The 25,430-nt window shown below is 46.5% G+C and overlaps 1 protein-coding gene across 2 annotated transcripts in view; it reads right to left on the reverse strand.

Moving 5' to 3' along the window:
* The window catches only part of CELF5 (CUGBP Elav-like family member 5), a 159,616-nt gene that overhangs the window by 29,516 nt on the left and 104,670 nt on the right, over positions 1 to 25,430 (reverse strand). For both annotated transcript variants that reach the window (XM_060232897.1, XM_060232896.1), the window contains exons 4-6: positions 14,525 to 14,653; positions 13,082 to 13,161; positions 1,813 to 1,959 (exon numbers count right to left, since the gene is read on the reverse strand). In XM_060232897.1, coding sequence (XP_060088880.1) covers positions 1,813 to 1,959; positions 13,082 to 13,161; positions 14,525 to 14,653 — 356 coding nt within the window. The remainder of the gene's footprint in view (positions 1 to 1,812; positions 1,960 to 13,081; positions 13,162 to 14,524; positions 14,654 to 25,430) is intronic.

Genomic DNA, 25,430 nt, shown 5'->3' on the forward strand with positions numbered 1-25,430 from the left:
ACCAACAAAGTTTTATTCAGAACATAAGCTTTCATGTGCTAAAAGCACACTTCTTCAGACGAGGGGATCAGGATTTGCTAGCAAAGATGGCTTTAACAAAGATCACACTTCTTCAATAGGGCTCCTTTTGAACTCTGGAATCTGCAAGATTCAGCCCTACAGCCAGTTTACAACTTCAGGGGTCCTCTGATTAGGCAGTCACAAAGCTATAACTAGCTCTGGGCAGATGCACAATCTATTTGTCTTAGATCTGTGACCAGGCTAGCTCTTTTGATTCACTCAGGGCTTCATGGGGCCTGGAGATCTCCCAGTTTTACAACTGGCAGAGATCAGCTCCCCAAGAGAAGCTTTGGAGGCTTGGCACGTATCCTGCGGATGTATCCTCCCTCCCCTCTCCAAGCCCCAACCTCTCCTGGATCCACCCCTAAAGTCTCCAGGGATTTTCCAACACAGACCTGGCAATCCTAGCCAGGGACACAGACACTGACATGAAGGCCCAGTCCTGATCAGAAGAAGATATTGGATTTATATCCTGCCCTATACTCTGAATCTCAGAGTCTCAGAGCAGTCACAGTCGCCTTTACCTCCCCCCTCCCCCCGCCAACAACCAACACCCTGTGAGCAATGTTCCCTCTAAGCTACAGAGTCTCATGAGCAAATATTCTACTTTGTGAGCTACTGGTATTAAAGTTGTGAGCTACTGGCATTAAAATTGTGAGCTACTGCATAAATTATTGTGCTCTGGGTTCATCCTTCCTGAGCTAAGACAAAATGTGTGAGCTGGAGGCTAAAAAATCTGTGAGCTAGCTCACACTAACCCAGTTTAGAGGGAACACTGCCTGTGAGGTAGGTGGGGCTGAGAGAGTGCTATGGCTGACCCAAGGCCATTCCAGCACCTGCAAGTGGAGGAGTGGGGAATCAAACCCAGTTCTTCCAGTTAACAGTCAGCGCACTTAACCACTACACCAAACTGGCTCTCACTCAGGCCCACAGTCCAATGGGCTTGTTACCTCCCACATGCCTTCTCAAGTGCCAATATGTCAGCTGTTTTGGCACTTGAAAAGTAGCACAGTGTGGGGAACAAGTAGGGTTGTCAGGTCCAATTCAAGAAATATCTGGGGACTTTGGGGGTGGAGCCAGGAGCAAGGTTCCTATGGTGTACGCAAAGACTTTGTTTAGTTTGGTCCTAAGATGGTTACCATGTATGTAGGGATCTAATGCATACATTACATGAAAAACCATCTTTGAAGTATACCTGAAACAAAACGTAATGTGTGATTTCGCCTTTATATATATGTCTGAACCCCAACAAAGGCAATAAAAGAAATAAGATACGTGCATTTGCATTTTTGCATTAATATGTTGCTTTTCTCCCCCACTGGGATTCAAGATGGCTTGTCGAACCCTGTTCTCCCCTCCTCCATTTTTTCACAACAACCCTGTGTGGTAGGCCAGGCTGAGAGTTTGTGACAGGCCCAAGAACACCCAGCAAGTTTCCACGGTAGAAGTGGGGATTCAAACCCAGGTTTGCTCAGGTTCCCAGTCCATTTCTGTACCCACTACACCACACTGTGGTAAGCTGCCTGGTGGCTCTGAATGAATTGAGCACGGCAGGTTTGCCAAAAAAGATACCTAAAGGGAGGGAGAACTGTTGCGGAACAGAGGTTCCTGCAGGTATCTCCTGAGTGGGCCATTTCACAGAGCTGACCATTCCACAGGGGAAGCTGAATCCTCCACTGGAATTTGCTACCAAAAGCCACAGCCTCAAGTAGCTGCATGGTGAGGCCATCCCGTTCTCTGGCAAATACTCACAGCCTGGGCATAGGCACTATATGGGCTAAACGGCAAAGCCAGTGATGGCGTCAGGATCCCCAGCTGCCCCACCATCTGCTGCATGCGACGCAAGGTCCGCTCCTTGTCCGTGTCAGCAAATTTCACCACGAGGCTGGAGGAAGCACCCTAGACAAAGAGAGAAGAAGGAAGGAGATTGGGGAAGGGGAGCAACCTGGAAAGAGGCAGGATTGGCATTAAGACTGGCAGGGTCTGCAAGGTCCCCAGAAACCCATGGTTTCCTTCGCCATCACTGCTCTCTCACTGGCCTCAGAGAGCAAGCAAAGGAGCAGAGATGGAAGAGGAAGAGTTTGAGGGTGGGGGAGGAGAAGGCAGATCCTTGGAAGTCCTGGCACAGAGGATGCCCACTGCAAAATTGAGCCCCTCTCCTCAAAACCCAGCACCAGAAGGAAGGAGAAGAAGAATGGTGAGTAACTATTTATTTATTTGGAACCTTATTATTATTATTATTATTATTATTATTATTATTATTATTATTATTATTATTATTATTTACTTCATTTGTTCTTCACTTGTCTCTTCATCCTGTCTCCTACATCCTTCTCCTCTCTTCCAATTTTTCCCCTTCTAACAACCCTGTGAGGCTGAGAGTGTGACTGGCCCAAGGTCAATCAGCAAGCTTCCATGGCACAAATGGGGATCTGAACACAGGTCTCTCAAATACTAGATACTTAACCACTACAACCATACTTGTGGAACTCAAGTAGCTTGCAATTGAAACTTAGTAATTAGATCTGCTGTATACATTTTGGGAAATTTTAAATGAATCTAGTTTTTATGGTAGTGTTGTGCTACTGCTTCATGGGTGCGGGGAGGGAGAGGAGAACAAAATGGTTCTGATTAACATCGAGAATGCCAGTATTGGGCTGGGGATCCCAGTGACTGAGGCAGAGGGAGGTATGGAAGTGGGAAGAGGTTTGGAATGGAAGGAGATAGAGATATGGTCATTTTCAGTCTTCCAACTTTTGTCCCATCCCAAGACACATCAGTGAGAGGGCTAGACACACAAACACACACCCCAACACTGATGCTATGCAATGGGCCAGGGAGTTCTCAAGACTGATGATCTTGGACGGCTAGAACGAATCGGTTGAAATTAAATCAAAAGAGTTTTCAGCTAAACATTAGGAAGAACTTCCTGACAGAGCGATTCCTTGGGAGATGATGGGCTCTCTTTCTTTGGAAGTTTTCAAACAGAGGCTAGATGGTGATTCTGTGAATTTAGGTGGGTTGCATCAGTGCTTAGTTTTCGTGGCCCTTTCTTAACGCCCAGGGAAATGCTGATTGACACTTTGGGGTCAGTCAGCAATTTTTCTCCAGGCCAGCTTGGCCAGGGATCCTGGAGGTTTTTTCCATCTTCTGGGCATGGAGCAGGGGTCACTGAGGATGTATGTGGCAGGGGGAGGTATTTGTGAATTTCCTGCATTGTGCAGGGGATTGAACTAGATGACCGTGGAGGTCCCTTCCAACTCTAGGATTCTAATGCCAGGTCCATCAATAATAAGACCATGACACTGCAAAATTATATTGCAGCACAAGATGTGGACCTGGCATGTGTGACCAAGACCAGGACAAGGGAGGGCAAAACAGTCGCTTTAAAAGAACTGACCCACCAGGCATCTTGGTCCTCCATCAATCCCGAACTGAGGAGCAGAGAGGGGTGGTGATACTCATCAATGAGGATTTTTCTTCAGGGCACTCGCTGTCCCAAAGATATCCAGTATTGATTGTGTAGGCCTGGTCTGCAACACTGAGGAGAGTTTAGCTTTCTGTCTGGTTTACCTAGCAGCAGACAGCCTACTGAGCCTGCTGGAGGTGGTAGCAGGCTGGGGTCATAGAGGTCTCAAGGCTGATAATCTTGGAGGGCTTCAATGTCCATGCTGATGCCTCCTCACAACATCACATCAAACCTGGTGTCTTCCATGGCAGCACTAGGACTCCCCCAGGTTGTATCAGGCTCCACACATCAAGCAGACCACGTGCTGGGCTTGATCTTTGGCATTTTATTATTTATTTATTTGATTTATATCCTGCCCTCCCTGTACAGGCTCAGAGCAGCTAACAACCAATAATAATATATAAAACATTAAAACAATAATATTCAATAAAATCAATGGAAATGGATCTGATCACTAAAAATGTGCCACTTTGCCCTGAAGGCCCGGTTGGGTGTCCCAGCCCCCTCCTGGGTTCCAGAATGCTCCTCAGTATCCATTCATTAGATGCTCTGATAAAGGACTGGAATTCCCATCTCTCTGAAGCCATGGATGAAATCGCTCCACAATGTCCTCTTTGCTCCTGATCTAAATTATTCCCCTGGTACACTAATGGAACTCAGGGGAATGAAATGGGAACTTAGACAACCAGAGCGAGTTTGGAGGCGTACTCATGATGAAGCTGCAAGAACATCTTAAAGAACATAAGAACATAAGAACATAAGAGAAGCCATGTCAGATCAGGCCAATGGCCCATCCAGTCCAACATTCTGTGTCACACAGCGGCCAAATATATATATATATATATATATATATATATATATATATATATATACACACACACACACACACACACACACACTGTGGCTAATAGCCACTGATGGACCTCTGCTCCATATTTTTATCTAACCCCTTCTTGAAGGTGGCTATGCTTGTGGACGCCACCACCTCCTGTGGCAGTGAATTCCACATGTTAATCACCCTTTGGGTGAAGAAGAATGTTTATGAAATCCTATGAGATGGCGGTGAAGTCTGCTAAAAAGAAGTTTTATACAGCTTTCATAGCATCTGCAAGTTCTCACCCAGCACAATTGTTTAGGGTTATGAGATCTCTAACTTCTCTCACTGAGAGAATTAAAAATGTTAGTTAATTTAGCTATTAGTTGTGAGGGTTTTAAGAGTTTTTTTTGTAGATAGTCTTGTCTCTCCGCCAAGACCTGCTGGGCCAACATTGATACATTGGTACATGAACCCTTGGCCATCTTTGGATTCTATATTTGACAGCTTCAGTTGAGTCTCCCAGGCTGATGTTGATAGGATTCTGGGTGCTGTTAGGCCAACCACATGCCTCCTAGACCGGTGTCCCTCATAGCTAGTGAAAGCTAGTTGTGAGAGAACACCAGAGGCTCCCTGGTAGACATTATCAGTCTGTTCCTGGATTTGGGGGAAAGCCGACAAAAGATGAAATATCTCTGGTTCGGGAGGACTCGTCTCAAAGAGATGAAGGGTTGGCTGCTATTTTTCTACTGGGTAACGGATCAGAGTTGTCCACTGTGATGGTGACAAACAGTATGGACTGTCTGCCAGAGTTTCGAGGCAGCAGGAGGAAGGTGGCGGGCCTAGCTTGCCTGGGAAAGTATAGATGTTTGTATGCAAATGCTAGAAGTGTTTGAAGTAAAATTGGTGAATTGGAATGTTTAGTGTTGGGAGAAAACATAGACATTGTGGGCATTTCAGAAACTTGGTGGAATGAGGAGAATCAGTGGGATAGGGAGGGAAGGGTTGGAGGTGGGGTGGCTCTGTATTTCAGAGAGGATATATGGTCCAGTAAGACTGAGGTCAGCGAATTAGATTCCCTTTTAGAAATGCTTTGGGTTGAAATAGAGGGCCCAAAAGGAAATTTAACTATGGGAGTTTGTTATCGCCCACCAAATCAAAAGACAGAGGACGATTATAATATGATGGAAGGCTTAAAGATAGTGGCTAAACGTAAAAACTGTGTCGTAATAGGTGATTTTAACTACCCGCAGATTGATTGGGTCAATATGTGTTCTGGTCGAGAGAAAGAGATTGAGTTTCTTGATGCTCTCAATGACTGTGCTATGGAGCAGATGGTCTCAGAACCTACCAGGGGTGGGGCGATCCTGGATTTGGTCCTAAGTAATGCCCAAGACTTGGTGATGTAAAAGTGATTGCGCCACTTGGGAGCAGTGACCATAATGTTATTGATTTCACCGTTTGTATAAATAGGGAGTTGCCCAAAAAGACCGCCACAACCACATTTAACTTTAAAAGGGGTAAATTCACTGAGATGAGGAGGCATGTGAGGAGGAAACTGAAAGGAAAGGTAAATACGGTCAAAACCCTTGGGGAAGCATGGAGACTATTTAAAACTATAATCCTAGAAGCTCAGATAAAATACATACCACAAGTTAGGAAAGGCACAAACAGGCATAAGAAAAGGCCTGCAAGGTTAACAAACAAAGTAATGGAAGCTGTAAAAGGTAAGAAGGACTCCTTTAAGCGGTGCAAAACCAGTCCAAGTGAGATTAGTAAAAAGGAACACAGGCTGTGGCAAATCAAATGCAAGACTGTGATCAGACAGGCAAAAAGGGACTATGAGAAGCATATTGCAAAAAACATAAAGACCAACAATAAAAATTTCTTCAAATATATTAGAAGTAGGAAACCAGCCAGGGAGGCAGTGGGGCCCTTGGATGACCATGGGGTACAAGGATTACTGAAGGAGGATAGGGAAATGGCTGAGAAGCTGAATGCATTTTTTGCCTCCGTCTTCACTGTGGAAAATGAGAACTTTTTGCCCGCCCCAGAATCACTAATTTTGGAAGGGGTGTTGAAAGACCTGAGTCAGATTGAGGTGACAAAAGAGGAAGACCTACAACTGATGGTTGAATTAAAAACTAATAAGTCACCGGGTCCGGATGGCATACATCCAAGAGTTCTGAAAGAACTCAAAGTTGAACTTGTGGATCTTCTAACAAAAATCTGTAATCTTTCATTGAAATCTGCCTCCATTCCTGAGGACTGGAAGGTAGCAAATGTCACCCCCATCTTTAAAAAGGGTTCCAGAGGAGATCCGGGAAATTACAGGCCAGTCAGTCTGACTTCAATACCGGGAAAGTTGGTAGAAAGCATTATCAAGGACTGAATGAGTAGGCACATTGATGAACACGGGTTATTGAGGAAGACTCAGCATGGGTTCTGAAAGGGAATATCTTGCCTCACTAACCTGTTACATTTCTTTGAGAGGGTGAACAAACATGTGGACAAAGGAGACCCAATAGATGTTGTTTATCTTGACTTCCAGAAAGCTTTTCATAAAGTTCCTCATCAAAGGCTCCTTAGAAAGCTTGAGAGTCATGGAGTAAAAGGACAGGTCCTCTTACGGATCAAAAACTGGCTGAGTAATAGGAAGCAGAGAGTGAGTATAAATGGGCAGTCTTCGCAGTGGAGGACAGTAAGCAGTGGGGTGCTGCAGGGCTCGGTACTGGGTTCCATGCTGTTTAACTTGTTCATTAATGATTTACAGTTGGGAGTGAGCAGTGAAGTGGCCAAGTTTGCGGATGACACTAAATTGTTCAGGGTGGTGAAAACCAGAGAGGATTGTGAGGAACTCCAAAGGGATCTGTTGAGGCTGGGTGAGTGGGAGTCAACGTGGCAGATGCGGTTCAATGTGGCCAAGTGCAAAGTAATGCACATTGGGGCCAAGAATCCCAGCTACAAATACAAGTTGATGGGGTGTGAACTGGCAGAGACTGACCAAGAGAGAGATCTTGGGGTCGTGGTAGATAACTCACTGAAAATGTCAAGACAGTGTGCAATTGCAATAAAAAAGGCCAACGCCATGCTGGGAATTATTAGGAAGGGAATTGAAAACAAATCAGCCAGTATCATAATGCCTCTGTATAAATCGATGGTGCGGTCTCATTTGGAGTACTGTGTGCAGTTCTGGTCGCCGCACCTCAAAAAGGATATTATAGCATTGGAGAAAGTCCAGAAAAGGGCAACTAGAATGATTAAAGGGCTGGAACACTTTCCCTATGCAGAAAGGTTGAAACGCTTGGGACTTTTTAGCTTGGAGAAACGTCGACTGCGGGGTGACAAGATAGAGGTTTACAAGATAATGCATGGGATGGAGAAAGTAGAGAAAGAAGTACTTTTCTCCCTTTCTCACAATACAAGAACTTGTGGGCATTCAATGAAATTGCTGAGCAGACAGGTTAAAACGGATAAAAGAGAGTACTTCTTCACCCAAAGGGTGATTAACATGTGGAATTCACTGCCACAGGAGGTGGTGGCAGCTATGAGCATAGCCAGCTTCAAGAGGAAGTTAGATAAAAATATGGAGCAGAGGTCCATCAGTGGCTATTAGCCACAGTGTGTGTATATATGTATATATAATTTTTTTGCCACTGTGTGACACAGAGTGTTGGACTGGATGGGCCATTGGCCTGATCTAACATGGCTTCTCTTATGTTCTTATGGGGGTCTACCCAGAGGGATTAAAAGAAGCAGTGGTAGTACCACTCTTAAAGAAGCCATCCTTGGATCCCATGGATCCTTCTGATCTTTCATTTCTGGGCAATTGAAAGAGCAGTGGCAGAACAGCTCCAGACCTTCCTGGAGGGGACATTGGTGCTGGACCCCTTCCAGTCCAGCTTCTGCCGGGCCACGGGATGGAGATGGCACTTGTCACCTTCACAGAAATCTCTGCAAGCAGCTGGATCAAGGCAGGTTGGAGTTACTGCTATTGCTTGATCTTAAGCAGTGTGTGACGTGGTCAATCACAATCTTTGACCCACCACCTCGCCAACATAGGAGTTCATCTTGAAGTTGCTTACCTCTTTTCTCCAACATCAGGGACACAGGGTGCCAACTAGGGGTCCCCCAGGGGACAATCCTCTCTCCAATGTGCCTCCTTCCCCAACTTGTGAAGTTTCAGGCTGATGTGTCATCTGATGCTGATGACATCAGTGTCATCACTGAATATGCCCTGAACATTGATGACACCCAGCTTTATCTGTTGATGAGCAGTCAGTGGGATAGTGCCCCCTCAAGCATGGCTGAGGGTTTGGAGGCCATGGTGGAATGGTTAAGACAGAGCCAGCTGAGATTGAATCCTTTCAAGACAGAGGTTCTGTGGTTGGGGAGAGGGATTCAGGCTTGGGGTGCCAATTTCTGGCTCTTGACACTGTGCCCCTAATACCAGCACTAACTATCAAGAGCTTGGGTGTGATTCTGGATGTTTCCTTATCAATGGAGGTCCAGATTACAAATGTTACCAGACTGATGCTTTTCAAGCTATGCCAGGTAAGGGAACTGGCCCTCTACCTGTCTTGCCCCCACCTAGCCACAGTAATCCATGCAAAAGTCACCTCCAGATTAGACCACTGTAACTCACTCTCTTGAGATTAGACCACTGTAACTCACTCTCTTGAGATTGATCTGGAAACTCCAACTGGTCCAGAATGCAGTGGTGCGGATCCTTACAGGAATCCTGCAAACAGCATACATTCAATCTGTGCTGCACTGGCTCCAGGTGGAGTACCGGATGAAGTTCAAGGTTCTGATATTAACCTTTAAGGCCCTGACTGGTCTGGGATCCATGTTTCTTCAAGATCACCTCTTCTGGTATACTTCCCCCAGACAACTGTGTTCTGCAGACAAGATCTTAACTGGCCTAAGAGATATCCAGCTGTCCTTGACCAGATATCCGGCTGTCCAACCTGGTGGAATGCTCTGCTGAACAACATCTGTGCCCTGCAGGACTTAATGCAGTTCTGCATGGCTTGTAAGGTAGAGCTGTTCCACCAGATATTTAGTTGAGGATAGCAATTGCCTCCCCCTCCCCATTGGACAGTGGCACAGGCTTTTAATTGATCCAGCGGGTGTCCCCTGAAGTCATTGCTTCCCCTAGCGCCTTTCTATGTAGGTGCATAATTTATGCCGAATACTACCAGCCTATACGCAGTTTTTATGACTGGTAACCTATGACGTGGATCCTGGTTTTTGATCTAATATGAAAATCCTGTAATTATGATATTGTTTTGTTTGGATGTGGTTTATTTAATGTCGTTGTAAAGTTTTTAATGTTGTAAGCCGCCCTGAGTCCGCTTGCGGGACAGGGATGAGCATAAATTGGAAAATTAAATTAAATTAAATCTGGAGTCTCTCAGTGCCATCCGATTAGATCAATTGTTGTATTTTTGTTGTTTCAACTGTGACTTTTAAATTATGATTGTGCTTAATTACTGTTGTACATTGCCATGAACCCTGTTTGCAGAGAAGGGCAGTCTAGAAATTTAATTTAATAAATAATAAACAAAATATAAATAAAACATTATAAAAACACAAAAGCAGCAATGATAAAAACTATTAAAAGTTTTAATAGTTTAATTTAAAAGCTCCAGTTAGCTCTGCCAATAAATGACAACTAAATCAATCAAATGCAGTCCTGAATAAAACCATATCCAGCTGTCTCCTTAAGACTGACAGTAAGGGGGGTAGGTGCACCTTCCCGGGGAGATTGTGCCACTGAAAAGGCCCTCTCCTGTGACCCCCAGAGGAGCTTCTTTGATTGGTGGGACAATCAGAGAAGGACCTCTCCCTGTAGAGAAGGAAAGTATGGGAGACAACTGGCCTTCAGGTTCTCTGCTCCCAAGCCATGTCAAAAGAGCTGGAACATAAAGTGGGAACAGAGCCACAGTTCTGAGATTAACTGCTCAAGTAGATAGATAGATAGATAGATAGATAGATAGATAGATAGATAGATAGATAGATAGATAGATAGATAGATAGATAGATAGATAGATAGATAGATAGATAGATAGATAGATAGATAGATGTTTTATTTATATTTTATTTATTATTTATATATATTCTGCACCAATGCAATTCAAAAGCAAGTTAGCTTAATTTGTGGAAGCATGTCTCCCGTAATGACAAACGTCTGTATAGAATTCCATTTGAGGAAGAAACAGACAAGAATTTTTGTACTGAAGTTGCTGAACACAATTGCTTTCTATCTGCCCTTTTTCTTTCTATTTCAGAGAAAATACTGGCCTCCAAAGGGTGATCTTCAGAAGCCAGCAGATGTGGTCACAGGGAAATTGAAAAGAAAGAGCTACATAAAGGAATCTCAAAGGGCTCTCTCTCTCTCTCTGAGCACACAGAGAGGGTAGCTTCCTCTTCCTCCTGACCACTGGAGGATCCCCAGTCTCAGATATACAGCTCTCCATCTTAAAAGTTCTTAACACAAGGGCAACACGAACACTAATGCAGTTGCAAACAAAGCCTAGCTTCATTAGGGTTTGTAGAATCTTTCGGGATCAAGTGCCGTGTTCTACTGGAGAAAGTTTTCCTTCCAGACGTTTTGTTCTCAGCTGCGGAGAACATCCTCAGTGGCGTTGCAGCCGGAGCAGGCGCTCAGACCTTCTTGGCTGCTGTGCATTGAGTGGGGCCAGGGCTGCTGGAGAGCTGCTATTTGTAGGCTGGAGGGGGTGTGATGAAAGGGCAATTGGCTTGTGGATGTGTCCATTGTTTGGTGGGGCTTCCTGGAAGGGTAGTGATAAGGAAACTGGCTGTTGAATGTGACCATTGTTCTGTGTTAATTGCTGGGAAGGTTGGAAGGGGTTTGAAGATAAGGAAGATGGTTGTTGACTGTGCTGATTGTTCTGTGGAATTTGCTGGTTGTTCTGAGACTTTCTGCAATTTATAGTCTGTAGGGTGTTTTGCAGAGCTGGGTACCAAGATTGGTGGATGAAAATGCCTTCTTCCTTTCTGTTAAAATTGTGCTGGTGTTTGTAAATCTCAATAGCTTCTCTGTTCAGCCGGGTATGATAATGTGAGACCGTAGAAAGGACGTCAGTTCTTTCAAAGTGGATGACGTGGTCTCCTTCTTGAAGTGCATGTTCAGCTACAGCTGGTTTTTCTGGCTGAAACAAGTGACAGTGTCTCTTGTGTTCGGTGAGACGGGTGTTGATACTGCGTTGGGTAGTGCCAATGTAGACTGCACCACAGGAGCAGGGTATTTTGTAGACTCCAGGGGTTGAAAGTGGATCTCGCATATCTTTGGCCGAGCGCAGCATGTGGCGGATCTGTTGTGTGGGCTTGAAGACTGTGTCAACATTATGGCGTTTGAGAATTTTGCCAATGCGGTCGGTGACAGATTTTATGTAGGGCAGGAAGGCTGTACCCACATTTGTGTGTTGCTCGGGATTTGGTGTGGATGGTCTCCTTGGTACCCAGCTCTGCAAAACACCCTACAGACTATAAATTGCAGAAAGTCTCAGAACAACCAGCAAATTCCACAGAACAATCAGCACAGTCAACAACCATCTTCCTTATCTTCAAACACCTTCCAACCTTCCCAGCAATTAACACAGAACAATGGTCACATTCAACAGCCAGTTTCCTTATCACTACCCTTCCAGGAAGCCCCATCAAACAATGGGCACATCCACAAACCAATTGCCCTTTCATCACACCCACTCCAGCCTACAAATAGCAGCTCTCCAGCAGCCCTGGCCCCACTCAATGCACAGCAGCCAAGAAGGTCTGAGCACCTGCTCCAGCTGCAACGCCACTGAGGATGTTCTCCGCAGCTGAGAACGAAACGTCTGGAAGGAAAACTTTCTCCAGTAGAACACGGCACTTGATCCCGAAAGATTCTACAAACCCTAATGATGTTACCAGCTGTGAAAACCTGAAATCTTTGAAAGCCTAGCTTCTCTGTAAAAATTACATCAAGAGAACTGTGTTGATGAAGCCACTGCAGAACTGCTCTAGCTCTAATGCAGTTGCAAACAAAGCCTAGCTTCTCTATAAAAATTAAATCAAGAGAACTGTGCTGATGTAGCCACTGCAGTACTGCTCTAGCTAGCTCTGAGTTGTTTGCCTCCAGGTGGTTTCTGCTCACCTCAGGCAAGTGGCAGATTGATTCAGTGAACAGAACATAGGGAAAAGGCCACTAGCAATGTAGGAAAAGAGAGAACTGTGCTGACATAGCCACCCTAAGGCTGCTCAGCCCATCACTTGGTTGCTCACCCCTGGCTGGCTTTTACTCTCTCTGGGTGACATGGCATAGAACAGGGGTGTCAAATATAAGGCCCAGGGGCTGGAACCAGCCTACCCAGGGCTCTTACCCAGCCTGCAATCAACTGATATGTATTCCCCCTTTTATGGGATCTCTTGGAAACAACCTAGTCTTGCATATTATTAAATACATTTACTGGGCCTTTTTGGTTCCCCAGTAAATTAACTGCTTTTGTTTGCATTTTGAGTAACAAATAATAGCATTAATTGGGTTTGCCTGTGTCCTTTATAAGGTTTCTCTCTCTGGTGCCTGACATTACATTTTATGGCACATGTGGCCTGGCCCAACAAAGTGACATTTATGTCAGATCCAGCCCTCATAACATGAGTTCGACACCTCTGGCATAGAACCATGGAGAAAGGCCACCCACAAGATGGCAGTGCCTCAGACTTTTACTCACAGGCATAGTTTGGCTGCCATGGAGGGCGTGGATTGCAGCTTGAGCCTCCGTGTGAGAAGAGAATTTGACAAAGGCGCAGCCTGGAGAACAACAGAGTTGAAAAGGAGAAAACAAGACAGACAGAGAGAAGGGGCAGGAAGAAATACGGCACATGAGAGCAAAGTAGATAGTCTAAGCAACATTGCTTTCCTATTCTGTATTCCACACACACACACCTGGCTTTCACCAAAAGCCCCTTTCACAGCTTTGTTGTCTTTATTCACAGTCCTGTTCTTTACCATCACAATGGGTCTATGTACAACTTGCAGTGCATACCAAAAGCACAATGTCCTTTGCAAAAAAAAACCTGTACAAAATAATTGATCCCTAAAATCAACATCATTAATACAATTGCAACCTGTTGATAATGATGCTACAGTCCACGTAACATTTAAAACCACTTTTTAAATTCATTTTTTTCATGCAATATCCTTCCAAGAACAAACTGGGTGGATTAAAAGAATCAAAAGAACAATTCAAAACATTTTTAAAAGACAGTGTCCATTCAGATTTTTTTTCTCTTCATTTAAAAACTTTTCTTTAGTGTATTTTCCCATCATGACCGGTTATTAGGATATCTGAAGAAAAACTATCCACTACAAATGTTCTTAAAAGAGGTTCCTGCCAATGCAGTTGAGATATTCAGCTTTGGTTTGGGTTTTTTTTAAAGAATCCACAGGTTTCTAGCCCTTCTGGCTGAAAAGGAGAGACATATCACCAATATAAATTCAAACTGGTTTCAGACATGTCAAAAGGCAGAGGTGAGAAAATGATCCCTGTTTATTTGAATTTATATTTTTATCAGCAGTTTTGATTCTCTGCTTCTCATAGTTGGCTTTATAGATGTGTTTGCATCATTGTGCAGATTTCATATGACATTTATAGCTATGATGCACATCATTTGTAAAATAGATTCAGGTTGGTCTGACACAGCAGAACAAAGTCCAGTTGTACCTTTAAGACCTACAAAGTTTAATTCTGGGTATAAGCTTTGCACATAAAAGTTTATACCTTAAATAAAACTTGTTGATCATTTACAAAATGTTTATATTTTATGGACAACATCTGGGGAGAAGAAACAGGATATGTTCAGTAGTAAGGATTTGCACAAAGGGAGAATGGAAATCATTTCTCAGGTTGAAACCAGAGGAAGGAAAAATCTGAAATTATCCCAGAAGCCAAAAGCAAACACCGAGAACTGTAGCTTTGCTGAAAGGGTCAGGTTAGTAAACTTGTAAGGAATTCACAACAGCCTTAGCAAACAAGTCCCAGAATTCTTTGGGAGGGATTATCTGGAGTGAAACTGTCTTGCAACCAGATTGAATTTTGTAGTGTAGACAGGTTCAGTTCTATATGGGACTGAGTCTTTCTCATCACTAGAAAGCCAAAGGATATTAGGCAGACCTTTGCTGTTCCCATCTGGCCCTCTGAGCACTGTGCACTCGTCAATCACGCCAAACGGTTCAAAAAGCCGCAGAATGTCATCTTCTGATTGCTGTTTATTCAGCATGCCCACAAAGAGTTTCCTGTCCCCTAGAAGCAAAACAGAACCATCAACCTTCTGGGGGTTTCTTAAGAATTCAGAGAAACTAACAGAGGCAGGAAATGGGGGGGGGGGGAGTATTTCTCAAAGACCAGTGAGCCCGGGGGAGAGCAACAGTTTCAGTTTTTTATTCAGACTTTTGTTCATCCATCATTTATTCTTATTCTGCTTCATTTGTACTAAGTCTGTATATTATTATCAGCATAATATATATATATATATATATATATCTCAAGAGCCAGTGTGGTGTAATGGTTAAGAGTGCCAGACCAAGAGTATCTTGGTTCCAATCCCTCCTCTGCCACAGAAGCTTGAGCCAGTCAAACACTCTCAGCTAGGGTTGCCAGGTCCTACCTGGCTTCTGGTGGGGGATGATCCTTGTGCACACAAAGCATGACGGGTGTGATGATGTTACCCAGAAGTGACATCATCACGTCAGGTGCGTTGAGCAGGGGATGCTCTAGGAATTTGGGTAAAAACTCTATGGCACCATAGAGTTTTTACTCAAATTGCTAGACCATCCCCCACATGGTGTGCCTGGTGCAATGATGTCACTTCCAGGTGACATTTTGCCAGGCACATTGCATGCAACTGAGCTTATTGGGGGCAGGGATCCCCATATCACCAGGGAGCCAACTCCGTGCCAGCAGGGGCCAACTCCATGTCAGTGGGTTGGTGCCCTCAAACTGGGGGAAACTCCACCCCCAGTGGGAGGCTGGGGACCCTACTCTCAGCCTAGCCTACCTGTCAGACTAGAATCTGGGAGATCCAGATTCAAATTCTTGCTCTGCTGTGGAAGATCACTGGGTAGCCTTGGGCCAATCACACACTTATAGTCCTACCTGTCACACAGCAGGGGACCAGGAAGGGCAGCTACTGGTTGCCACAACTCTGGTTAGGGTTTGTCTGGGACGGCCCAGAGCACCCACCCATCCCTGTCTTCTTTCTTAACAAAACCTTTTATCTGTGACCAAAGAGGCATGCAGACCCAATGTTACAATGTCCTGGTGCATCCCCACGCAATGTGCCTGGCACAATTATTTCGCTTCCGGTTGATGTCATTGTGCCACATGTGCAAGGGAAGTCCCCCTATCGGCAGCCAGGCAAGACACGGTAACCCTAAGTAAATAAGATAAATATTTATTTTACTTATTTTCAGGCCACCTTTCCACCCATTTTAAGAATCCCCAAGGCTGCAAAGAAAAAAAAAATTAAAACACTATGAATGCCTGGGGAGGGTGGGGCTGCAGGAAGGGAGGGACTTCAGCAGAGTATAAAGTATTCATTCATTTATTTACTTTTAAAGGCCGCATAATATCATGATAGGAACAGATATAGGGTTTAAAATCCAAACACCTAAGATTTAAAATCCATACTTAAAACCAGAATAGAATTGCCACAATAATAACATACAGATAAAACCCTTTCTGAGCAATATCGTAGGTTCTCAACTACAGGCTGGAGGTGTGAGCACCCACTGGCTCAACTGAAAGCCCAGCTCCATTTTGCAAGCCCAGCTCCATTTTGCAGAATTGTAAAAAATTCCGCAGGGCCCTGATCTCAAGCGGGAACTTGTTCCACCAGGCTGGGGCCAGGGCAAAAAAGCCCTGGCCTTTGTTGAGGCTAGTTGGACATCCTTCGGCCCAGGGGTAACCAGAAGTTGAGTGTAAAGCTCTGTGGGACATGTACAGAAAAAGATGGTCCCTGAGATACGCAGGTCCGTGGCTGCATAAGGCTTCAGCACTAGAACTCTGACTGGATCTGGTACTCTATAGGCAGCTGGTGCAGTTGGTGGAGCACTGGCTGAATATGAGCCTGCACAGGCATCACTGTCAGCACACATGCTACCGCATTCTGCACCAGCTGCAGTTTCCAGGTCAAGCTCAAGGGCAGCCATGCATAGAGGTGGTACAATAATCAAGCCTGGAAGTGAGATAGGGAACCAGTTGCTTGGCCAGCCAAAGATGATAAAAGGCTGATCTTGCAAGTGGGTAACCCTAGCCTCCATAGAAAAGGAGGGATCCAGGATGATCCCTATGCTCTTCACCACATCACCAGCACTAAAGATTGTGAGCTGGATTCCCATTCTCAAATCCCCACTACTCAGGTACAGGACCTCCATCTTTGCTGGATTAAGTTTCAGTCAGCTGATTAAGCCAATGCACCACAGCCTGTAATACCTCTGAGGCAAAGTCTGGCCATCCATCCATCAACAGATAGAGCTAGGTATCATCCTGACAACCAAGCCCATAACTCTGGACCAACTGGACAAGGAAGCACATTTAGATGCTGAATAACACTGGGGGAAGGATTGCTCCCTGTGGCTCACCACATGTGAGTAGGTGCCATTGTAACTGCTCCTCCCCAAGTGCCACCCTTTGTCCCCTATGCTGAAGGAAGGAGAGCCATTGCAAGGGTAGTCTCTGTATCCCAATGTTGGCAAGGCAGTGGTTCAAAATATTGTAACAAATGCTTCTGTTAGGTCAATCTAGATGTCTCTGAAGGTCTTCTGGGAAGGCAATCAGTGTGGTCTCCATTCCATGGCCTGAGCAAAAGCCAGACTGGAATGGGTCCAGGATAGCAGTTTCATCCAAGAAAATCTGTTGTTCCGCCACCACTCTTTCCACTACCTTGCCCAAGAATGGTAAGTTCAATAATGGATGATAGTTCATAAGAACCAATGGATCTAAAGATGGCTTCTTCAAGAGCAGATGCACCACTGGCTTCTTTAGATTAGCTGGACAGTCCCTGATGATAGGAATAGATTGATAATATCTCCCAGAATAGTCCCCATGCTTTCCCGGGAAGCCCTAATCAACCAGGAAGGGCAAGGAAGTCAAAGAACAAAATGTTCTAAACAACTGGGCTGGGAGAAAGCTAGCAGATGCAATGGAGGGCACATGGAAAGCTTTCTTGGTGGGTGTTATGTCTTGAAACGTAAACTAATGTACCGCATGGTGATTGCTACAGAGGCAACCAGGGGAAACCCACTGGTCCCCGGATGTAGCTCGCTAGACTCTCCGCCCATCAAGAGCTGTGGCGGGAAGTTTAACTGGCCAGGATTGGACTGGTCAGACTGGGGGGCAGTTCCAGGGAATGTATATAAGCGGGACCCGGCCTGCGTGTTCTCTTTCTTGTAATGTACCATCGAATAAAGCATGTTGACTTCAACCCGTCTCGTCACTCAGGATATTACAGTGGGCTTCACTGCCATCTCGTAGATCAAGGGTGGATAAACTTGCTTAAGAACCAGGATGCTTATGAAAGTCTATGACAAGGGCTAAGCTCTGGCTTGGGAGCCATATGTGGCTCTTTCACACATATTGTGTGGCTCTCAAAGCCCCCACAACTTTTAAAACCACTTCTCCAAGCCAAGCCAGTTGGCAGCTTGCAGAATGCATTTAAAGTTAACATTGCTTTCTTTTCACCTCCCCCTCCCTTCTATTTCCCTCCCTCCCTTCCTTTGTGCAGATGTTTGGCATAAAACTGCTTGACTAGTAATGGAGCTCTTACGTCCGTCCCAGCCATCGTGTGATTGCAGAAAATGCTTCCATCTAATCAAGAAGTACAATACCCCCCTTTTCATTTTAGCATCTAAATTTTCCCCCACTTTGTGATGATTTTGGTTCCTAACTGGGAACTGGGATATACCTAAGATGTTTAGTAAAATTCACTGGGAACCAAAATCGGGTCCATGCTGGAGGTTGAGGGTGCCAACGCGTTGCACCAGGGTCCCTCCGTAGTAAACTGGAATGGAAGACATGGTGAATTTTACTAAACATCTTAGGTATATCCAATTCTACAGTCACTACAGTCACTTTAATCTGTTTTATATGAAAAGGTTCCAAGAACTTGTATGCTAACTCCTTAGACGGCTGCGGGAGAGGCAGATTCTTGGTGGACAAAAATACTGTGTCCCCCACTTTAAAGTCCCAAGTGGGGGAATGGGTTTTATCATAATGTTTCTTATAGGACTCCTTGGCAGCATCCAGGTTTTCCTGGATGTTAGTCCAGGCCTGCCCCAATTTAGTCCACCATTGCTCAAATGACGAGGGTGGCTCCGGCGACTCTCCTCCCGGCAGTAGAGGAGAGATGTCCTTTCCCACATACCCAATATACCACTAAGAATGGAGTAGTCTTTGTGGAGCTGTGCACACTATTATTGTATCCATACTCCACAAACGGGAGCAACTCTACCCAGTTAGATTGTTGATGATTCACAAAACACTGTAAATATTGTTCTAGCACCACGTTCATGTGTTCTGTCTGTCCGTTTGTCTGGAGGTGGTATGCTGAGCTAAGCCCCTGCTCTATGTGAGCTAGTTTGCAGAACTCCCGCCAGAAGTTGGCAATGAATTGAGACCCTCTGTCACTAATTAACTTATCTGGGAATTAATATAGTTTCACAACATGTTGGAAAAATAAATGCACCAGTTTTTTGGCTGTTGGTATCTTAGAACAGGGCGAACAGGGGTGGCAGTGGGAACAAAGCGGCGAGCATGAGAAAGGCAGTGGGGAAAAGAGAGAAAAAGGAAAGCAGGAGAAAGGCAGTGGGGCCGAGAGAGAGAAGAGGCGAGCAGGAGAAAGGCAGTGGTGAAGACGAAGAGACGGGTCGATAAGGAGAAAGGCAGTGGGGAAGAGATAGAGAGAATGGTTGAGCAGGAGATAGGCAGTGAGGAAGAGAGAGAGAAGGGGCGAGGAGAAAGGCAGTGGGGAAGAGACAAATACGGGGGGGATCAGGAGCAAGGCAGTGGGAAGAGCGACAGAAGAGGTGAGCATGAGAAAGGCAGTGGGGAAGAGAGATAGAAGAGGCGAGCAGGAGAAAGGCAGTGGTGAAGAGAGAGAGAAGAGGCGAGAAGGAGAAAGGCAGTGTTGAAAAGAGAGAAAAGAGGCGAGCAGGAGAAAGGCAGTGGGAAAGAGAGTGAGAAGGGGAGAGCAGGAGAAAGGCAGTAGTGAAGAGAGAGAAGTGGCGATCAGAAGAAAGGAAGGGGACGAGAGAGAGAAGGGGCGAGCATGAGAAAGGCAGCAAGGAAAGAGAGAGAGACGGGGCGATCTGAAGAAAGGCAGTGGGAAGAAACAGAGAAGGGGCGAGCATGAGAAAGGCATTGGGGAAGAGAGAGATAAGTGGTGATCAGGAGAAAGGCAGTGGGGAAGGGAGAGAGACAAGGCAAGTAGGAGAAAGGCAGTGGGTAAGTTAGAGAAACGGGGCGAGAAGGAGAAAGGCAGTGGGAAAGAGAGTGAGAAGAGGCGAGCAGGAGAAAGGCAGTGGTGAAGAGAGAGAGACTGGGCGAGAAGGAGAAAGGCAGTGGTGAAGAGAGAGAAGGGGCGAGCAGGAGAAAGTCAGTGGGGAAGACAGAGAGAAAGGGGAGTAGGAGAAAGGCAGTGGGGCAGAGAGAGAGAAGAGGCAAGCAGGAGAAAGGCAGTGGTGAAGAGAGAGAGAAGAGTCGATAAGAAGAAAGGCAGTGGGGAAGAGAAAGAGAGAAGGGGTCAGCAGGATGAAGGCAGTGGGGAAGAGAGAGAAGGAGCGAGCAGGAAAAAGGTAGTGGTGAAGAGAGAGAGAAGGAGCAAGAAGGAGAAAGGCAGTGGTGAAGAGAGAGAAGAGGCAAGCAGGAGAAAGTCAGTGGTGAAGAGATAGAGACGGGGTGATCAGAAGAAAGACAGTGGGAAGAGAAGGGGCGAGCATGAGAAAGGCAGTGGGGAAGAGAGAGAGATGGGGCAAGCAGGAGAAAGGCAGTGGGAAAGATAGAGAGACGGGGCGAGAAGGAGAAAGGCAGTGGGGAAGAGAGTGAGAAGAGGCGAGCAAGAGAAAGGCAGTGGTGAAGAGAGAGGGAAGGGGCGAGAAGAAGAAAGGCAGTGGGGAAGAGAGAGAGAGAAGGGGTCAGCAGGATGAAGGCAGTGGGGAAGAGAGAGAGAGACGGGGCAAGCAGGAGAAAGGCAGTGGGAAAGATAGAGAGACGGGGCGAGCAGGAGAAAGGCAGTGGTGAAGAGAGAGAGAACGGACGAGAAGGAGAAAGGCAGTGGTGAAGAGATAAAGATGGGGTGGCAGTGGGAACAAAGGAGCAGGCATGAGAAAGGCAGTGGTGAAGAAAGAGCGAAAGGGGAGCAGGAGAAAGGCAGTGGGGCAGAGAGAGAGAAGAGGCGAGCAGGAGAAAAAGGCAGTGGTGAAGAGAAACAGAAGAGTTGATAAGGAGAAAGGCAGTGGGGAAGAGAGAGAAGAGGCAAGCAGGAGAAAGGAAGTTGGGAAAAAAGAGAGAAGAGGCGAGAAGGAGAAAGGCAGTGAAAAAGAGGGAGAGACGGGGCGATCAGAAGAAAGTCAGTGGGAACAGAAGGGCGAGCATGAGAAAGGCAGTGGGGAAGAGATAGAGAAGGAGCGAGCAGGAAAAATGCAGTGGGGAAGAGAGAGAGAAGAGGCGAGCAGGAGAAAGGAAGTTGGGAAAAAAGAGAGAAGAGGCGAGAAGAAGAAAGGCAGTGGTGAAGAGAGAGAGAAGAGGCGAGAAGGAGAAAGGCAGTGGTGAAGAGAAAGAGAAGAGTCGATAAGGAGAAAGGCAGTGGGGAAGAGATAGAGAGAAGGGTTGAGCAGGAGATAGGCAGTGGGGAAGATAGAGAGGAGCGAGCAGGAATGCAGTGGGGAAGAGAGAGAGAAAGGGCGAGCAGGAAAAGGGCAGTGGAAAAGAAAGAGAGAAGGGGCGAGCAGGAGAAAGGCAGTAAGGAAGAGAGTGAGAAGAGGTGAGCAGGAGAAAGGCAGTTGTGAAGAGAGAGAGAAGAGATGAGAATGAGAAAAACAGTGGTGAAGAGAGAGAGAAGGGGCGAGCAGGAGAAAGGCAGTGGGGAAGAGAGAGAAGGGGCGAGCAGGAGAAAGGCAGTGGTGAAGAGAGAGAGACTGGGTGATCAGAAGAAAGGCAGTGGGAAGAGAGAGAGAAGGGGCGAGCTTGAGAAAGGCAGTGGGGAAGAGAGAGAGAAGAGGTGAGTAGGAGAAAGGCAGTGGGGAAGGGAGAGAGATGGGGCGAGCAATAGAACGGCAGTGGGGAAGAGCGAGAGAAGGGGCGATCAGAAGAAAGGCACTGGGGAATGGAGAGAGATGGGGCGAGCATGAGAAAGGCAGTGGGGAAGAGAGAGAGAAGAGGTGAGCAGGAGAAAGGCAGTGGGGCAGAGAGAGAGAAGAGGCGAGCAGGAGAAAAAGGCAGTGGTGAAGAGAAAAAGAAGAGTCGATAAGGAGAAAGGCAGTGGGGAAGAGATAGAGAAGGAGCGAGCAGGAAAAATGCAGTGGGGAAGAGAGAGAGAAGAGGCGAGCAGGAGAAAGGAAGTTGGGGAAAAAGAGAGAAGAGGTGAGAAGGAGAAAGGCAGTGGTGAAGAGAGAGAGAAGAGGCGAGAAGGAGAAAGGCAGTGAAAAAGAGAGAGAGATGGGGGGATCAGAAGAAAGGCAGTGGGAACAGAAGGGGCGAGCATGAGAAAGGCAGTGGGGAAGAGAGAGAGAAGAGGTGAGTAGGAGAAAGGCAGTGGGGAAGGAAGAGAGATGGGGCGAGCAATAGAAAGGCAGTGGGGAAGAGCGAGAGAAGGGGCGATCAGAAGAAAGGCAGTGGGGAATGGAGAGAGACGGGGGGAGCATGAGAAAGGCAGTGGGGAAGAGAGAGAGAAGAGGTGAGCAGGAGAAAGGCAGTGCGGAAGGGAGATTGACGGGGCGAGTAGGAGAAAGGCAGTGGGGAAGATAGAGCTACGGGGTGAGCAGGAGAAAGGCAGTGGGGAAGAGAGTGAGAAGAGGCGAGCAGGAGAAAGGCAGTGGTGAATAGAGAGAGAAGGGGCGAGCAGGAGAAAGGCAGTGGTGAAGAGAGAGAGAAGGGGCGAGCAGGAGAAAGGCAGTGGGGAAGAGAGAGAGAAGGGGCAAGCAGGAGAAAGGCAGTGGGGAAGAGAGAGAAGGGGCGAGCAGGAGAAAGGCAGCGGTGAAGAGAGAGATACCAGGCGATTAGAAGAAAGGCAGTGGAAAGAGAGAGAGAGAAGGGGCAAGCATGAGAAAGGCAGTGGTGAAGAGAGAGAGATTGGGCGATCAGAAGAAAGGCTGTGGGAAGAGAGAGAGAAGAGGCGAGCAGGAGAAAGGCAGTGGGGAAGAGAGAGAAGGGGCGAGCAGGAGAAAGGCAGTGGGAAGAGAGAGAGAAGGGGTGAGCAATAGAAAGGCAGTGGGGAAGAGCGAGAGAAGGGGCGATCAGAAGAAAGGCAGTGGGGAAGAGCGAGAGAAGGGGCGATCAGAAGAAAGGCAGTGGGGAAGAGAGAGAGAGAAGGGGCAAGCAGGAGAAAGGCAGCGGTGAAGAGAGAGAGAAGAGGTGAGTAGGAAAAAGGCAGTGGGGAAGGGAGAGAGATGGGATGAGCTAGAGAAAGGCAGTGGGGAAGAGAGAGAAAAGAGGTGAGCAGGAGAAAGGCAGTGGGGAATGGAGAGAGACGGGGAGAGAAGGAGAAAGCAGTGTTGAAGAGAGAGAGATGGGGGCCATCGGGAGAAAGGTGGTGGCAAAGAGAAAGAGACGGGGCAAGCAGGAAAAAGACTGCAAAGAAGGCCTCTACCAGTGGGGGGGGGGCGCCGATTTTGTGCCCCCGCAGGGCCAGCACCCTAGGCAAATGCGTAATTTTCCTAGTGGAAGAGCCAGCCCTGTTTCCATGTTACAGAGATCAGTTCACCTAGAGCAGATGGCTGATTTAGAAGCTGGATGCTACAGCATTATACTCCATTGAAGCCCCTCCCCTTTCCAAACCCCACCCTCCTCAAGCTCCCCCCTCCCCCCACAAATCCCCATGTATTTCCCAATCCAGAGCTGGCAACCCTGTGCCCTACCCTTCTGCCAGGGAACATAATTTTCCCTTTGTCTTTTTTTTCTCAGAAAGACACTTTTAGGTAGGTTAGGATTAGTGGAAGAGCAACCACCTGCAGCTCATGATTTCTGAACTGTGACTGACTGTAATTAGTGGAGCAGCCCCCATACAGATAACTCACACAAACTACAGTTATATCTTTATATTCTGTGACAGGACAACTGAGCCTATTCACCCATGAGCCCAAGATCACCCACTGTGGATTGTTGGGATCTGAAACCAAGTCCTTGTTGGGCACACTAACCAGACTTTGGGGTTGCCAGTTCTCACTTGGGAATTCCTTGAGATCTGGGGCCAGTTGTTGTTGTGGAGGGTGGAGTTTGGGGTGGGGATGCCATAGAGTCTGCCCTTTGCAGTCGCCATTTTCTCCAAGAGAACTGGTTTTTGCAGCCTGGAGATTCTGGGAAAACTTCAGGTCCCACCTGGAGGTTGAGAACTCTAAGACCTTCCCTGTGCTGCAATAATAAAGAGAATGAGACCTTGGTCTTTTTTTGTTCTGCAGCTTTTAGATTTCAGAAAAGGAAGTGCAAACAGTAATGACTAGGCTAGAGATGATGACAGAAGAAGGTGGTGGTGGTGGTGATGGTGATGATATTGGGTGTATACCCTGCCCTACACTCTGAATCTCAGAGTCTCAGAGCGGCTAACAATCTCTTTTACCTCCCCCCCCCAACAACAGACACCCTGTGAGGTAGGTGGGGCTGAGAGAGCTCTTACAGCAGTTGTCCTTTCAAGGACAACTCCTGCGATAGCTATGGCTGACCCAAGGCATTCCAGCAGCTGGAAGTGGAGGAGTGGGGAATCAAACCCGGTTCTTCCAGATAAGAGTCCTCACACTTAACCACTACACCAAACTGGCTCTCTAGAAGCATTCCCAGATCTTGGGAAGATTTCTGGTTCAATCAGGTAGCCTTTAATACACACATATCTAAATATGGGGATATAGTATCTCCACCCACAAAATACCCAGCCTTTCTTTCAAATATAGGGGTCCTCTCAGCAAAACAATTAAAACATGACAGGCCAACAGTAGGAATAATCAGAGGAGTGACAAGGTAACAGAGAAGAGGATGTGTCAAGCAATCGCTTCTATGGAACTGCACAAGAAGTTCCCTTATTGCATGCGACAGAATCAGAGGTGCTGGCTTCAGATGGAAACCAATTTAACATGACGTATGTCAGGAGAAATAGCACAAGGGGCGCTATATGTCGGTGGGTGCAGTGACCTGGAAATAAATATATTTTTCAAAGGACTTCAAGGCAAGAGACAAATGCATCTGTCTGTTGGATCTGTGCAGGAGTTACTGCTCCAGGCATGCAAAAACACTAAATCACAGCATTGGAAGGGACCTCCAGGGTCATCTAGTCCAATCCCCTGCACAATGCAGGAGGGCGGCTAACAACAAAGTTCAATAAACATAGTACAAAAACATTATAAACAATAATAATTAAAACTATTAAAATTCTAAAACAGTAAAATTACATTGTGCTATTATCTAGATGGCGAACTTAATTAGCAGTTCTAGTCTGTGAAGGCCATTCGAAACAAACTAGTCTTACAGGCCCTGTGGAATTGCTCAAGGTCCCGCAGGGCTCGCATTTCTTCTGGAAGTTGGTTCCATAACTATGGGGTCATAACAGAAAAAGCCCGGTTACGGGTACTTTGAAGTTTTACTTCTTTTGGCCCGGGGATAGTCAGCAGGTTCTTCCCTGCTGACCTCAGTGATCTCTGGTAGGCAGGTCCTCGGCCATATAGGGCTTTAAAGGTGATGACCAGCACTTTGTAATGAATCCGGTAAGTAACTGGCAGCCAGTGCAGTTCACGCAGTCCTGGCCGTATGTGCTCCCACTTTGGGAGCCCCAGCAGTAGTCTAGCGGCCGCGTTCTGCACTAGCTGCAGCTTCCGGGTTC

The sequence above is a fragment of the Heteronotia binoei genome, chromosome 2 (assembly GCF_032191835.1).
Source record: "Heteronotia binoei isolate CCM8104 ecotype False Entrance Well chromosome 2, APGP_CSIRO_Hbin_v1, whole genome shotgun sequence".
In the NCBI taxonomy this organism is placed as follows: Eukaryota; Metazoa; Chordata; class Lepidosauria; order Squamata; family Gekkonidae; genus Heteronotia; species Heteronotia binoei.